At 39.1% G+C, this 17,815-nt stretch overlaps 1 protein-coding gene across 2 annotated transcripts in view; it reads right to left on the minus strand.

Moving 5' to 3' along the window:
- The window catches only part of LRP6 (LDL receptor related protein 6), a 59,024-nt gene that overhangs the window by 32,843 nt on the left and 8,366 nt on the right, over window positions 1–17,815 (minus strand). For both annotated transcript variants that reach the window (XM_015653265.1, XM_015653170.1), the window contains exons 3-6: window positions 17,110–17,506; window positions 16,454–16,625; window positions 2,360–2,576; window positions 975–1,264 (exon numbers count right to left, since the gene is read on the minus strand). In XM_015653265.1, coding sequence (XP_015508751.1) covers window positions 975–1,264; window positions 2,360–2,576; window positions 16,454–16,625; window positions 17,110–17,506 — 1,076 coding nt within the window. The remainder of the gene's footprint in view (window positions 1–974; window positions 1,265–2,359; window positions 2,577–16,453; window positions 16,626–17,109; window positions 17,507–17,815) is intronic.

The raw sequence follows: 17,815 nt of genomic DNA on the forward strand, positions 1-17,815 counted from the left end.
GCAAACAGTGCTGTTATTCAGAAGTAATGATTTACTGAACTCTGTGAATGTATTCTGTGTCAATTACAATAGCATTTCACTGGGGAAATAAATGGGATAACTGGTCTGGTTGAATTAAGCATCTACATGACAAAGTGACCTTAATAACTCAGTGCCAACTTCGAGGGGGAAATATTTTGGCTCTCCCAGGACTATACAAAAGCATCTATGTTATAGCATGGAACACTATTTAAAGCAGCCTAATGAAAAAGTGCAGGGCAGAACAGCAAATAGAAAACAACCAAACGACTGATGAGTTCAGTAGCTTCAGTACTGATGGCTAAATTTAATTTCACTAAGCGTGATCTCTTCTAGCACTTTTATTCAAATACTTTTTTTAACTCTGCCATCAGGATCAGCCTGTGATAGCAGATACAGCCAGAATTCCATTTTAATAATATATTAGAATTTAGGCATTCCCTGATAAGCCTGAAAGTAAAAGACTAATGCTAGAATAGTACAGAATTCTTTTGGCAAACATGGGCTACCTTTCTATGTCGTCAGTATTCCTATCCGCACACACTCCTCATACTCACCAACCGGAAGTTAACAAATCCCTGATTTTGGTTTACTTCCTAGTTTGAACACAACCTGCTAATTATGCCAATTTGTGACAGCACACAGCAGGGAAGTTTTTATCTGTCTTCAATTGTGTCACTTTCACAGCCCAAAAGAAGACCATGCTTAGGGAGTTCAGCCAAGTCACCTCTTGCAGACTCATTTCAACTCTGTGTTTTTAGCTACTATGATTCTTCAGTTGCAAAAGTCTGTAAATTATTGTTGGCACAGATCTCAAGTCAGTTGAAGAAAATGTAATTAAAAACTAAACTCTTTTACATATCCCTTGAATTTTGTAAACCCCATTAATCAACCTACTCTTAAATATCTCAAGAAGCTTGTAGCAGCTTAATAGCCAACATGGACTAAATCTCTACCTTCAGTGAAATGTCAGTCCAGTAAATGCGATTGTCTGTCACATCAAAATCCAGAGCAGAAGCTTCCTTGACTCCAGTGAGTGGAATAGCAACGTTGTTATTGTTGGTTTCTAGAGAGATGCGTCTAATGTCTGCTCTCCTGGAAAAGAGCAGGAAAGCCTCTGGGACGATGCAGGTCTTCATGTCACTGATGAGCTCCAGGCCGATGGGACAGGCACAGCGAAGGCCTTGTGGTCGGTACAGACACAGGTGGCTGCAGCCGCCATTGTCTTCTGCACAGGGGTTTGTACCTAAGCAGGCAGCAAGAGGAAAAGCAGACATTGCAAACTGACTGCAGGTGAAAGGTGAAGCTAGTCCTCACATGCATCAGCCACATTATGAGTCCTCCAAGCAAACAAGCTTTTTCTCCTTGTATTCTCTGATCAATTTATTTTTCATTCATTCTCTGTAATTCTTTAGACAGACCTTACCCCCCTTGGCTGGATTGTTTTCCTCATGCCAAGAAACAAGCTCAGCATTAGGGAAAGGGATCTGGGCTTCAACAGCTACTGATGATCCCAATTCACAGCACAAGCACTAAATTTATGGTAAGTGTATGTTCTGCTGCCTTTTACAGTATACTGGTCCAGCTACATACCCCCTTGTGTTCCTGCAGATAAAAAACTTGCAGAGCTATTTTCACATCCATTCAATGGTCTCTTCTGTCCAGGATGCAAGCAAAATGAAGGATGCAACCTCTTTGAAATACTCACTTATGTACCTGCACATGCTGGAAATTAACTAAGAGAGGCTTGGCAGTAAGGAGTTCAATTGACCAAACAGTTGGAAAGAGGGCTGCATTCAAAACACACGTACCTTGGGGCATCAGTCACACAAAGATACATCTCAACTACATTTGACTCATTTCCTGCAGTACAATCCAGACATGATAGCAAGAAGCTGCAAGCCTTATCCACATAGCAGGATAATCAGGGACAGTGATGAGTTGTTGTTGTGATACTACAATTACACTGTTACCAGTGCTTGGACAGCCTAGGATAGGCAATTTAAAGCTAGATGCTGCTTTTTTACACCACAAACACTACAGGCCAGGAAGTACTTCTAGGTATTTTTGAAGATAATTTTCTAGTATTAATGTAAAAACTACTGAACAGCCTAAATCTGGCTCATTCTTAGCTTTTGCATACTAGGAGCATGTGTTCAGCTTGATATTCTTCCAAGCTACAGAACCGAAGCTCCTCACAGAAGACCTAACTCATACCATCAAGCTGCAGCCTGCAGATATCATACTATAAGACTATATTCTAACCCCTTTCTACTCTGCAGTACAGCCCTACTAACATGTTCTATCTCATTCTCCCTTGCCTGATTAGCAGATCACTCACCAATGATCTGGTGGACGTTGGTGGCTTTCAGGCCCATCAGATCGGGCAGCTGGTCGATGATGATCTCTCTCTCTGCTGTGCACTTGTGCACGCGTTCAATGCTGCGCCTTTGCCAGTCTGTCCAGTAAATGTAGTCTCCCAAAAGAGTGAATCCAAATATATGAGGCAGCTTGTCCTCCACCAGGACTCTCCTACCAGTTCCATCAGCATTCATGACCTATGAATATACACAAACTTTTTAGGTACATAGAATAAACCTGCCACTCTTTGGCAGATTAACAAACTAGCTGCTCCATGCTTAGACTTCAAATTAAAAAATAATCTCCTATCCATTATAATGCTATCAATGTTACACAGCGTCTTAATAAAAAACAGAAGTCTGTTTATTAACAGCCACTTACTCTAAAAGCCTTATTTAGAAGGTTAGTGTCGTAATCAGATTGTAATGTGAAATTATGACACAACACTCGGTACCTTTGCTTTAGGAACTATTATTATGTAATAAGTTACTCCTATTACAACTCTCATTTCTGACATGAGTTTAGGTTTAATTTTAAAGAGGAGTCACTGTTTTTTACACAAATTAAGACGAATTTATAATGGCCAAGGAGTTCTGGCTCAGCATCTTCTAGTTCACAGTCCCTCCCAAGAGAGCTTTGCCCACATTACAGAGAGCATTAAGAGGAGACCCCACACTAATACTGGGAGGCAAACAATGAAAAAGATCCAGAGTATATTTATACTCCCCAGTCTGAATAAGGAACCAGTTTTACACTCTTCTGAATTAAGTACAGTAATTTTTTTACTACAAGGAACAGCAGTAGTCTGTAAATAATTGCATGCCTTTGATCAAGACACTTGAATTTACTGTGTCATTTTTCTCTACTGCTAAGAAGGAGTAATACCTAACTTCCTCAGTGAGGCACTGAAAAGATTCATTAAACATATTATAATAAACATGTTCAAGTGATCAAGTGCCTTATGAATGCCAAGTATTATTATAAAAATATACTATACTGACAGGAGTGAAGAGTCCCATGTTTTGAGAGAAGCTTAAAAATGGTTCAGTGCTGGAATTTTTCAGAAAAAAATCCTTCTGAAATATTTCTACTTGTTTTAAGGTCATAGCTTAAGTCTACAGTATGTATACCACCCTTCCAAAACAGAAAAAACCTCCAACCAACCTTAATAGAAAAACTTTCTGAAACAATGTGATTCACAAAATCCAAGGTAGCATACTAATCCCTGAAACATTAAAGCATCCTTCCCACCACCCAAGCATGTTCTAAAGTAAATGACTGGAAAAGGAGTGATTTATTAAACCACTGTGTTCAAATCTCTCTCACAGAATTAAGATAACCATGAACAAATCTATATGGCTTCCCATCCTTCCCATGGCTCAAACCCAAATACTTATGCAATGAGAACCTTCAGGATCAACTGGTTTAGTACCTCAGACTAGACTGATGATAGCTGGTGGCCAGAATATCTTCCCAGATCACGAGAAATGTAAAGGCTAGTTTGGAGCAACTCCTACCCAGGCACATATGAGAAGAGAGGAAAGGAATAGAGAAATGGAACTGAAACATACACCTTTCCCAGGACAGAGTATAATGTACAAATTAATAAAATATATATAAATTCCCTTTTAAAAGTGGAAGAAATGCTATAACCTTCACAATAATTCAGTTTCTCCTTAAAACTATACCTTGTCAAACTTCCCAGCATTTGGCACTTACTCTCAGTATATTAAAATGGGAACCAAATCTTTATGTGCACATTTCCTACAGAAAAATCAAAGGGGCTCTCCATATTTGCTGGACTGTATGAATAAGCTCTGTATTTACTTTTGAAGAAAAGTCATAATTACTTTATGGAATTAGCTTATCAAAACCCTTCAGTCCAGCAGAGTATACAGGATGCTTCTACAAATTCACTAATGTACACGTATCTCAAAAATAGATGACTTGTCTGTGCTGACTTGTTTCCCCCTCCCCCTTAAACTACAGAGATAAACCATTTGTTTGGAACTAATTAATACATGGCAATTAGTGCTCTGAGCAGACCAAGAAGGTACACAGAATGGAAGGATGTTGAAAAGTGAATCAGCTAAAACCACACAATAATAAGCAATAAAACATCATCATCACAAAATAGCATTTTTAGAAATTACATTTTTTGCCTTGTATTTATAAAAGAAAGAAAATTCTCTATTTAAGGGAGTGCTTAACTACTGGCAAAGAAAATTAGTTGGAAGATGTGTGGTGTAAGATTAACATTATTTGGCAAACTTTAAAAGCTGTTCAAATAAGCTTCCCCCTATATTGAAAAGAGTCAGGAAAAAAGAAGGGAGGACTTAAGCATTAAGTATCTGTTTTTCATTAACTTTGGCTTGACGCATAAAGGCTATTTTGAGAGGCAGCTTTACATCTCCTAGACAAAACATGCACCTTTCTGAAAGTACTTACCTATACCTGCCAATCTGTTCCCACTGAAATTTTACCTGAGCATATCTGTACTATGTTGCCTAATATAAACATCTTCCCACTACTATCATATATATATATACATATATACACACATATATATATGCACACAAACAGTACCAGCCAGCTACCAACCACACACACACACACACATATATATACACACACACACATACATATTTCCATGGCACTGTGTTGTCTGCACTGACTTTGGCTGCATGTTAGATGGTATCAATAGAATTACTTCCATTGGCTACAGAATCAGTCTGGTGTAAGACAGAAAGGAAGTGGAAAGGGATGTAGGGGTGATATGTACAAGAAGAATAAAGCAAAAAGGAACAGTCACTTATCAACCAGTTTCAAGGGATTTCAGCATCATCATTTTACATACTCAAACTCAGACAACAACCAAGTCCCAGGGCATATTCTGTTCTAGTTTCTTTCCACTTCCCCAGCTCCACATGGATCAGCTCCTCACAGCGAAGCCATCCCCCACAGAATCCCACACACAAGAAACCCACCTTCAGCTGCTACGAGGCAATGTCTCCAGAGGTTTATGCTGCTTTTAACCACAATGTGGTGTGAGTTTCACATTCTGAGGCCATTCTGAATACTGCAAATCACACTGAGAGTATAGGCTACAACAGGAAACAGATGTGGTTTAACCACAAGCACCACCTTTACTGAAAGAGTGAGTAGTTCCATTAAAAAAAATCAAAAAAATTGAAAGTGCAAAAACTAAATGGCCTCAGAAAAAATACCAGATATCCTGCCTGGAGAATAAGGGCTTTATTTATCCTGAAACGATAATGAATGCAAACCTACAGCCTCATGAACATACAGCTTATTCCAAGTCAGTGAATTACTGCTGAAAATATAGTCACATTTTAAAACGCTGTACTTAGTGATCAGCAGGAACAATAAAATAACAACTTTGAAGCACTACTTCTAATTTAAAGTTACAGACTGGAACACACAGTGACATATTGTAAGGCTCTTTCTTGTTATTAGATACCTTGCATTCAATTCACTTCTAAGTACCAGTAATCACTGTGATAAATAGGCTAAATGCAGTGAATTTACCTTTCTGATAATCTGGGATTTGAATGTATGGTAGTTTAAACTTGTCACTTGACTGCTTTAAGCCTAGTTTCATCATTAAATTTATCTCATTTATGAAAATCATGTTCAGGTCTGTTTAGAGCTTGTGCTGGGACCCTAGCAGAACTGTGCTGACTATCAGTCCCCTCAGGTCCAGTGCACCAAGGTCAGGGCAGAAGAGACTGAGCAGATGTGCACTGGTTTATGTGCATAGCACTGAGGAGATGCTGCTCACAGAAAGAGTCTGTTCCTATCGGGCTTTACTGAGATCCATATCAAACTAAGAGCCCAGTCCTACAAGGTGTCAAGACTGAGATGAAGGTGACAGAGTGCACACCATTACCTTTCATCTTAACTCATAAGCACAGCTGAATTTTCAGTATAGTACCACAAAATCATAGACCAGCCCAGGTTGGAAAAATCCCTGAAAGATCATCTGGTCTGTTGTTTGTTTTTTTTTTGTGTGTGTGTGGGGAAAGAAGCCTAGATGAGATTATACAGCATCCTGGCCAATTACATCTTGAAAACTTCTGGGAAGGGGAGGGACCCCACTACATGCCTCAGTAAAGTATTTCTTTCTTATATTAAAATGAAACCTCTCTCAATGCACCTTGTACCAGTTGCCCCGTCCTCTCCATGTGGCACCATCCATGTGCCGGTAAAGCCTCCCTTCTCTCTGAGTACTGAAAAAATGTAAGCCTTCTGTTCTCCATGGAGAAAAGTCCAAACCCCTTCTGCCTTTCCTCACAGGGTGGGTTCTCATCATTCCTTTAGGTGATCTCCACTCTACCTGCATCTCTGTTGAATTCTGGAGACCAGAGCTAGACACAGCTGGGTATGGCCTGACAAGCTCTGAATGGGATGATCTATGTCCCCATGGATGCAGCCCAGGATCCTGTTTGCCTTCATTATACAGCAGCATGCTGGCATAATTTGCCCTCAGTATACCTCCATTGGCTTGTCCCTGCTTCCTTTGGCTTGCAGGTCTCTAGGAAAACTCTTTCCAGGGACTGGAATAAGACTAATGGGCCTGTAGCTTCCCAGGTCCTCTTTTGGATATAGTTGTAAATGATCAGGGAGCAGGTTAAATATCTTACATGCTAAGCTCTTTCTCTGGCTGCCAGGAGCAGAGGAAGTCAACAATTAATTAAAATTTATAAACAACAACTGGTAGTACTACCTGCAAAATATATATTACTTATGAGCATGGAATAGGCCTCTGTGATGGACTGCAAGTTCCCAGCTACACTACAAGATGTTGCTAGAACATTATTTCTTTCACAGACACACATCAGTAAAACAAAAATCCAACCCCCCTAAAACAAATAACTCTTCCAGTAAAATCCATAAGCTCTTCTAATTTCATACATTTGCATTTAAGCCCTGATTTTTAAAACCAACAGCTTGTTTTTGGGCAAATGACAGATACCTTAGCCATTACTGATTCCTGAACTTCAGTATCTTTACCAGCACCAGCTTACTGATCCTCAGAGAGGCCAGAAGACCTTACTTAATATGCAGGACCTCAATTGCTCTGCTCAAGTACTACTGCCATCACTGCCCCAGCTCAACAAAATTTTTGTCAGGCACCACAGCTGGAAAGCATCTTCCCCCACTGAATTACAGGAAGGATGCAATTGTAGCATTCATTTTTCTTCTGGAAGGATAAGGAATTAGAAAGCCTTCTGACCCTGTGGCAATGCTTTGCATGTCATGTGTCCCACAAGTGCAGAACACACTAGCTTATTGTTTCCTTGGAACACGTTGAAATGTACTCTGGATATATATATGGTTTACCTTACAGTATGCACAAAACCCCATTTCTATGATGAAAATGTCACCAAAAAAAAAGGTAAACTCTTCCTGAGCAGATTTAAATTCTTAACTCATTTTAATGATAACTTGGGTTTCTCCCAAGAGTTTAAAACCAGCAGAAAATCATCAGAAAGCATTACCATCTTCACAATTTCAACATGGGTCATGCTAATACACTAAAGGAATAGATACAACTTAAAGCAATGAGGTAAAATGGGGAATTTCTCATGAGTTTGATCATTAAGACTGATCTGCTTAAGATGATTGCAAGGAAGCATTACTGTAGAACACCCTGGAATACTGAATTCAATACAAATATCCCAGACATTCCAGCATACCACAATGAGCAAGGCTTGCATTATACCTGAAATAATTTAGGAATACTCACACTCAAGGCTTAGCTACTTTAGCCCTGATTATCCAGAGGTAAATACCTACACATGCTGTTTGATGCAACAAATAACAACTCAGTTCATGGCAATGCTAATCAGGGATATGACTGTTCATTGTCTACCTAAATGTACATGAATCTTACTTTACAAGGAAAGTAAAAACCAACACTACATTCATCAGATTTATTTTGTTAGAGAAAAGAAACTTGGGCAGCATCTCAAAAAAAAAAATCTCAAAAAAAAAAATAATTCAAAATATATTTTTTCTAAGCATGGATAATCTTCCTAAAAGGACTGCCATGAAGATAAAGATGTACAAACAGTATAGAGATTAACTTCATAAATGTCCTTTCCATCAGGCTACACACACTCCTGTAAACTCACTTCTTTCACAATAGGACACTTTTCTTAGCTCACTGATCAATGCCAACAGCAGAAATGTTTTCTCTGCGATGGTATTTAATTTTGGAAATAAGTGGTTCAGTTTTTAATTAAATGGCCCAAGTCAGGTAAAGTGACAAGTAGGCAAGGAAAAGACTTTAGAACCATTGTGACACTCACATGACATCTCCTAGGTAATCTCATGCAACACAAAAAAAAACTGCATTTGTAAAGAACAGGCTAAGACAAAAAAAATAGCTAAATGATAAATGAGAAGAAAGATTTTCACAGGGGAAAAAAAAAGAAGCTCCTCTGAAAAGATTCAGTGGTAAAAGAGGTGACTAAAAATGCTTTACTATGGAGATGAATTTTGGTATGTAATCCATAGGGTGGAGTGGCAGCAGTCAGGGGAGTGTTCTGTTACCTGGGCATAGGCTGTGGGGGCAACAAAGGAAACTAACGACTGCATTCTGCAACTTACTATTTAGCAACTAAGACCTCTGGGCAGCTACATACAACACTTTGCAGAATGCAAACCAGACTAGCCAAGACCAACCTGAAACCTCACAGTGGCTTTAGGGGAACAGTTTTACAAGATTAAGTTCAGCATAACAATTCCTGATGCTCTTGCATATGGGCAAAAGCCTCAGTGCTCTTCTTTCCCAAGGTTCTTTCTTTCAGTACCTTGCCCCAGAAACTTATTTTTCATTTGTTCTCCACTTAACCTGATGCTTTCCAGACTCCTTCATAAGTGACTACAATTGATTTTTTTTAATAGAGGGAAAAATGTGGAAAGTTTTCTACTGTTTTATCAAGTCAAATGTTTCAGGGAATACTGCAGTGAGAAACAGTCAGTTAGTTATGAGATACTTTTCACCTTTGGTGGCAATAAGCTTTCAAATTGATTCAATTGCTCCTATTCAATAAATCTCTTCAATTCCAAGGGTCCTGCATGTCCAAGAGCTTGGTTTTCCACCTTTTTCCACAGACTCTGCCACACTACAAGATCATCCATGGTACCAGAAAAGATATTCAGGTTAAGACTAAGAAATTTCACAGCAAAGTAAGATGTCTGTGTGAAGAAAACAAAACCATTATTGAGAACAACTGGAGGATGGGTGAATACTTCCAAAGAAACTCCAAAGATCAGTACAAGGTTTTGTATAGTAATGCAACTCAGCTTGTGAAAAGGGGAAAAAAACAAAGCCAGAATTTTGAAGAGTAAGGGATAATAGAGGACTGACAAACAGTACCCAGCTGAATCAGAAACACAGACAGCAGCTCAGTATCTCTCAGTATCTCTTCACATTGCTCCCCAGCTTGTCATGAAATAGTTTGTCAGACTCAGGTGAGCTGATGGCTCTGGCTATGTCCGCTTGAGGGATTTCAGTGTTTTCCCTTAGGTAACCGATACTGGCTGCTAGTAGAGGCTTGTTGCTTTCCAGGTGAGACACCTGCGTAAACCAAAATACAATTTCCTAACTCCAGTGTGAAAAATCTGGGAAGCATGTAAGACATATGAATGTAGATCCAACAGTTATATTCCAATCAGCTGCATGCTGGGCCATGGGGACCATGAGGCTTTCAGAGATACCAGCAACAAACCAGGACTGCTCATCTTCTAGCAAAGGTTGTAAGAAACATCTCTGAATTCCCAATGTGAGCAGTCTTCACAATATTCTGCCTGAATGTGTCTCAAGTGTGGGTACTTGCCTCTGACACAGCCATTCCAGGCTCTTCTTAGAGGTAACAGAAAAAAAGGGGTGCTTTTAAAGTAGGACTCATCTAATCTATTCTAAACATTTACAGTGTGGAAGTGCCGATTTACACCATTTTTAAAAAGGGGACTTAAATAAGGGGACTTTTAATAAGGGAACTTAAATGAGCTGAATGTATCTACATCTCATGAGACAAAACCCACTACAGATTTCAGGATGAATTGCAGATCTGTGACACAAGAACCATTTGAAAACTGAATGCCAAAGTCTTCTCCACATAATTTTTAGGGCAGTAATTTCACTTAGAAAAATACCATGTTTGTTACTCAGATTGGAGAGTCAGGTTACTCTTGGGCAGGAGTACTGGCTCCATCCCTCCAAAATCTTGCCTTGGTAACCTCTTTGCTAGGAACCTCTCCCTGTGCGACGAAGCATGACAGCCTATGGACACCAGATGCCTCAGGACTTCTTGAAGAATTCTTCAGCATAAGTGGCTTGTAATGTAAGGTCTCAATAATCATACTTTTCATATCTGAGTTTTGTTTAGGTAGTCTCAATTTATCAAAAGTAATAAAAAGTTAACTTCTAATATTCTTGATTTGAAACTAGCATGGATATTTTAAATGTTTCTTCTTTTTTATTTTTGCATTAAAACACCTGAGGTTTGACTAGATGATCTCTAGGGATCCCTTCTGACCTTTATAGCTCCATGATTCTGTGAAAAGGTATTATCTCTAAGTGACAATTCTGTAGCACCATGTTCAAAAGCCAAAGCAAAAAAAAAAAAAAAAAAAAAAAAAAAGAAAAGAAAAGAAAAGTTGACTTCAAAGTATAAAGTGGCATCAAATCNAAAAAAAAAAAAAAAAAAGAATTTTTTTTTTTTATGATTTTTTTTTAAATAGTAACAAGCTTACAATACCAGTAGGTCCTGACTCAGCATTGGAGTTTATGACAAGGGACCATTCAAATCCTTGTATCCAGCTCTTTGACAGCCAAAATACCTTACTAGTATGTTGTCTGTGGCCGTTATTTGTTTTTTAATATAGTTTTACTATCTTGGTCAGCATCACAATATTTAATTCAAATGAAAATTATACCAAGCATTAACTAATACTTTTTTTAAAAAAAAAATCTTTACTACTTATTTCAAAAATCTATACTTTTTCTTAATACAAGCTTAGCAGATGCTAAGAAATAGCTGGAAATACCCTGACAAAGTAAGCCTTGAATTTCTGAAACTGTGATGGAGTAGAAGGATCTGTCCCTACCTTCTATAGCACGTTTTTCGTTGAATGAAATTCCCAAGTGCCACAACTATCCAAAACAAAAGTAAACAGCAAAGTAACTTCAGGTATTTGTTTCCAACACCTTACTTCTCATACCTGAAAGAGTTTAATGCAAGTAGACAAAAGAAGCTGTGTTCAAGAGCTAGGAATATAACGGATTCTGCTTCTCAATTTTCAAACCAGTGTTTCAAGTAGGCTGGATGGGGTAGGATCAATAATCAGGCTTGCAAATCACAGCATTTTCACAGTACAAAGACTAATGTATGAAACAAAAATTCTCAGTCTGCAAATAAATGGTGTATACTTAGAAAACAGAATTTCTTTATTAGGGTGGCAGTAAAATTGAGGGAGTTGTCATCGGAGGAAAATACAGCCCTGCAATTTCAAGATTAGAACAAGATTTAGAGCATTCTCTAGATGCCAGACTATTAACTCCTAGGTCAAAGACAAAAATGTCCTCTCTGTTCAAGATTTCTGAGCTCTAAAAAGTCTTAGCATTATCTGCTTTCTGTTGTCCAGCAAGGCTGAATTCTGAACACTTGTGTGTACCTAAGCTGAAAAACAGCAGAATGTAATACTTTCCATCTTAATCATGAGGATTAGACACAGTAATGCCAGGCACAGCTAATAGATTTGGGAATGCACAAACATTTCAAGTTAGAGCTGCACTCAAAAATCACTAGATAATGGTTGGATCTGAGCAGGAGGCAGATCCTTTCTTTACGCTCACCACTAGTAGGTGTTAGTGGGTGTCATCTCTGGCTCTGAGAATGGAGGAGAGGATGAATAAAGAAAAATGAAGGAGAGATTGAAAAACTATGAGAAATCCGCCATATCATCATGACTTCCCCTTAACACACACAGCCACACATGCATGCAACCATTCATAATTGCTTTATCGATAGCTTTGCTGACCACTTAAAAATCCAACCTATGCCTTAAAACAGGTAGCATACGTGCCAAGAACACAAATATTCACTAGAGCAGGAAAACACAAGACCAATTCAACAGAGCAGATCATACATTTTTAACCTCATAGCACTGCAGGAAAATGCTTTAAACCTGTAGCAAGTCAGTGAGAAATCTTCCCCACTGGTAAGCACAATAGCAGCCATCCATTTCAATAGAAGTTTATCAGCAGTGAAACCTGACCGAGATAAATGACAAAGCTGTTGAGCCACAGCCTGCTTCTGCCTGCTGCAGGCTGCCAGATAAAATGGGAACAAAAGCTCCCTGCTGTACCCCCTACCAGTCTCCATTAACCCCTGCTGATGCTTTATTATCATCTGGGGGCTCCAGAACAGCATAGCATGAATCAGTGGGTAAAAAATAAATAATAAAAGCTCATATGTAGCACAAACAAACCAGAAACATGGCTTGTAAGAATGACATTCAGTTTGGCAGCACTGCAATTAAATAACAGTTCTGAGGAAACCCACATGCAAAGGCGAAAATACTGATAAAAGCACGAAGTATGTAAAATCACGTACGAGAAACTTCTTAAAGGCAATAGAGGCAAGTACACAAATGTATTTCTCCTGCTTTTACCCTCCTTTTCAACTATATACAAACATAAGAAGCAAAGCAGGGACCAGGCATTTATTCTGATGCCTTCATGTCCAATTCCAAGTTTCATCTTTGGATCCTTCACAAATGTCTTTCTTTGTTGCACTTATGCCAGTGTCCTTTCTTCAAATATAAGTTTAAAACATTTACTGAAGGCCAAAGCATCTTCTATTACACAGATATAAAAAATAGATGGTGAGGGCATGAAAAGTGCAGCAGATCTCTTCAAGATTCCTGGTTGCCATTGGAGAGGAGGCAGTGTGAGCAAACTTGAAACACTAGTAATATTTTAGCTATCACAGATTAAGATAGGGATCTACATTTAGCAAAAGGCTACCTGGTTAGTTAACACCAGAGGCTCTACCAGTTGAGCTGGCCCTGGCAATCACAACATCCAACTGCTGCAGAAGGGGATGAAGTCCTTATGGTGCCTATGAGGAAAGTGTTCGGGAAGACAGTCTGGATCAGTTCTGCCTCAAGCAAAAGCAAACCCATCAGTGAGACTGTTTTTGCTGAAGGACTGGGGTGCACTTGGTGGATGATGCAAAGGGATGGGGAAACACAATAGGTGCCTCAGGGGGATTTGTTTTTTGGGTGAAAACAGTGTGTGATGTTGAGCTGTAGAATACTTGTTCCGAATGACACTGCCACTGCATGCCATAATTCCCATGGACAATGAGAATGGACTGCTCCAAATACACCAGTCATGAGCTCCTGATGTAATTTGCAACCAGCCAACATCACACCAGTCCTCCTGCCCTGCCCTGGAAGACACTTGGGACAGATAGAACCCACAGCCATGAACTAAATTAACTCAACAGACATCTTGAGCCATCAGTGGCCATTGACTACAGGAATGAGAGCTCTACTTGTATGTGTATATATGTGTGTGTGTGTGTGTGTGTGTGCGTGTGTGTGTGTGTGTGTGTACTGTTGGAAGAAGTAGGACCTGGCATAATGTACATGGTTAAAATAAAGTGTAGGAAATGTCTTGGTTCTGGCCAGAACAGGATTAATTTTTGCAGTAGTCAGTTCTAATTGCAGAAGCCACACTAAACATGTGTGCTGATCACTAGTAGGGTCACTGATTTTGAACCCTTGTTTGCCCCTCTGAAGTGCAGTTAGCAAGCAGCAACATGGCATCTAAGGAAGAACATGACAGAATGGCCTCAACACAGGAGAAAAGAGACTATATGGGTTCCATCCAAAGGTCTACCCATCCCAGTATCCTTTCTCAGAGAGTAATCAACACTTACACTCGAAGAACTGCATAACAAAGGAAATACTTACAGAAACTTTTCAAGAAGACTCCTTCCTTCTGCAATTTACAGTTCAGGGACTTGTAGTTCAGAGGCAATTCTATTTACCATTAAATTGCAGTGGAATTCCCTTCCACAAACTTACTCAGTCTTCCTAGTAACACTTGTAAGCTTTTAACAGCTACAACCATATCCATGACTCACCACAATCTGCTTTTATTTGTTCTGCACCCATCATCTCACATTACTTACAAGGACCAACATCTTCTGTCAAAAAAAGTGTCTCTGTGGGAAGTGTTGGTCACCTTACACAAGATTTTATAGATCTATGTCACATATGCCTAAATGTACACCTTCAGAAATCAAAAAATACGAAGTCATACTCCCAAACAAAACTAAAATCCAAAAGCACCAAAGAAAAACTGTGGGAGAAATTCTCTGTTGCTTTAAATGTTTTAGCCATACTGTTTCAAGATTTACTGCAAGTTGATATGTTAACTTTTTATGAAGTGTAGCAGCAGTAATATCATAACTCTAACACTTGGAGACTGTTAAGAAAAAATAACTAGTAATTCTGAAATCTTAGTGATAAATCATTTCTGATGCCCTGCATAGATGTTACATGACAACCTGGAACGAACTCATTTTGCTGGCTTACACTGATTTAAGAACAATGAAATGGAAATTGTCCCAAAAACCTTTGTGCCAAATCAGATATCTTCTGTCCTGCCACAGACACTGTAATGTTGGCATAAACATTCTGTGATGTGTTCTAGCCAGTTTGACAGAATTGCAGCAGTGAGCTCATGCCTGATCTAGATGAAAATTTCTGCCACAAACTGATCCAGCACTGAATAGAATCAATATTAACGAATAAGGAATCTCAGTGTTCTGGCAAACATGAGGGTGAAGAATGCCTAACTTTCCTTTTGCAAAATGCATTCAAGGCTGAAAACAGTATTAGGGCTGAAGTGCTCAATCTCTTATAAATATACCTCTATGCATCACTATTTTCTCCTCTTTTCTAAGAGCTGGTGTAATAGTAGGTGAATTACAGACTATAAATCTTGTTTTCAGGACAAAGAAAACTCTGCTTCCTGAGGCTCTCTCAAGGAGTGCTTCAAAACAACTCACCTTGCAGGACTGGAGTTACTTTGGCTCTAAAGGAGAACAAACAATTATGCGACCTTCCAGCACATGACTATGACTCCACCTTGACTTATTTATAGTTATAAATAAGTAAAAACAGCTTTGTAAGTCTAGAATAAGATTGTGCCTAATATGATAAGTGCTAAAAGTTATCTGCAATGGCTAGAAATCAACAAGGAAAACTGAAATTCATTAAAGGCGACAAATCTACCAGGATATAGCAAAGGCAGACCTGTGCACCAGGTATCAGACAAGTCTTCCAATTCCAACTAAAGCTTTTGACAGCAAACTGATCAAATGCTAAACAATACTATTTTCTCAAAAACTGACAGATAATAAATGTCAAATTTGTTTCATAACTGTTACACAACAAAAGAAATGCAAGACTTGCAATGTGGGAGAGAAGAAAAAGTGCCCTTCTTTAAAATTAAAAGTTTCAACTGGACATGTCAGAAAAAAAGGAAAATCTATACTCTTGCTAAAACTCTAATAAAAGAAGAGAGATGTGAAGTATTAAGGATTTTTGGAAGTACAAATAATTTTATGTGAAGTAAGATTTATTTCTTTAAAGTATGTTTTACTAGGCTCTAAACTGAGCAGTGCAAAGAATGAAAGATTTTTTTTTTTTTAAATGACATTCATTAATCCCAGTAAAAAGCTTTTTCCCCTGATGACCTAAGAACTGACTTATTTAACAAGTCCTTATCACAGATTGTTACAAAGACAGCTCTACTACATGGATATAATTTCTATTTTACACAAAAAATGAGGGAAGAATAGCAAGTAACTTGCCCAAAGGCTAAGAACAGAGTTGTTTTTTAAAGCACAACTCAACCACCATCCCATCATCTTTTCTGTCTGTATCAGAATATGAACACTTAGAAAAGCAAAACTACATTCTATAACTTCATAGAATAAAACATGCAGGTACAATTACAAACCTCTATTTTGTCTGTTTTTGCATCTCCCCAGTATATTTTGCTTTCTGCATAATCCAGTGCCAACCCATTTGGCCAGCCAAGTGAGGTGTTCACCAGCACAATTCTGTCTGAGCCATCCAATGCTGCCCTCTCAATCTTTGGGATTTCTCCCCAGTCAGTCCAGTACATATACCTGCAAAGGAAACAAAACCTTATTAATCCAGACCTCCAATATTCTTATAGCTTCTTTTGGACTACTCTTCCCAAAACCACACAGCATGCAGAAAGTTACATTTCTAAATCAAAAATATTTCCTTACATAGGTAAGGATGCCCAAACCATTCAGAAAGAATTGGCATGTAAACACACAAAATTACAGTTTCAGTCTGCTCAGCAAGACAATATAACCAGTGCTATTAGCTAGAAGAAACAAGCTGATTCACGCAGTCCACAAAAATATTTTTAAAAATAATAAAACATAGTCACATAAGGTGACTACCCAGGTGGTAAAAACTGCAGTGGTGCTCGTGCCTTGGAGCCTTAACTATCAGAGAATCCCAGTATTTTCATTTAGAAAGCTCAGAAGTTTATCACTGCATCCCATTATCTACATAGAAGCAGACAGAGGTATCTTCTTCGCATTACTAGTATTTTAAAAAATGCCAACAGTTCCTCACCCAACCATGGGATCCAGCACAATAGCTCTGGGTTCTTCCAGGTCTTCTGATATCAAGATTTTCCTCATGGTCCCATTAAGCCTTGTGACTTCAATGCGGTCCGTGCCGGTGTCCGTCCAGTACAGGTTCCGGGCCACCCAGTCCACAGCGATGCCATCGGGATGTGCAATCTGAGCGGTGACCACGAATTGGCTGCCTGAGCCATCAAGGAAGGAGCGGCGGATGGCCCTCACTTCGTCATCTGTCCAGTAGATGTATCCTTCCAGTGGATCAAAGTCAATGGCGATGGCGTGGCGGATGTCCTCCAGTGGCAGCACAATGTCCGTGAAGTCAGGGGTGTCCAAGGAAATGCGCCTCAAGTCCGTCCGGCGGGCCAGGAGCAGCAGGGCAGTGGCACCTGCAGGAACAGGACAAACACAAATGCTTTGCAAACACTGTGCAAGAAGCCTGGAAATAGAGAATATGAGTCTGTCCTTTTTCAACAACATGGTCTAGCTACCTTGATTTCACAGGACCTAACAAAACTGCTGTGTACCAGCAGAGAATTCCACCCCAAGGCTTCAGATGTGAAACTGGTTGCAATGTCTCTGCTTATTCTTTTGCAGAACTAGTCAGATGTACTTAGAGAGAAAATTCAGTGGTCATTTCCTTTCCCAGAATGTATCATGTTGCACATATTCTCTATCCATATCATTCTCTCCAAATT

Source organism: Parus major, chromosome 1 (genome assembly GCF_001522545.3).
Source record: "Parus major isolate Abel chromosome 1, Parus_major1.1, whole genome shotgun sequence".
Classification (NCBI taxonomy): domain Eukaryota; kingdom Metazoa; phylum Chordata; class Aves; order Passeriformes; family Paridae; genus Parus; species Parus major.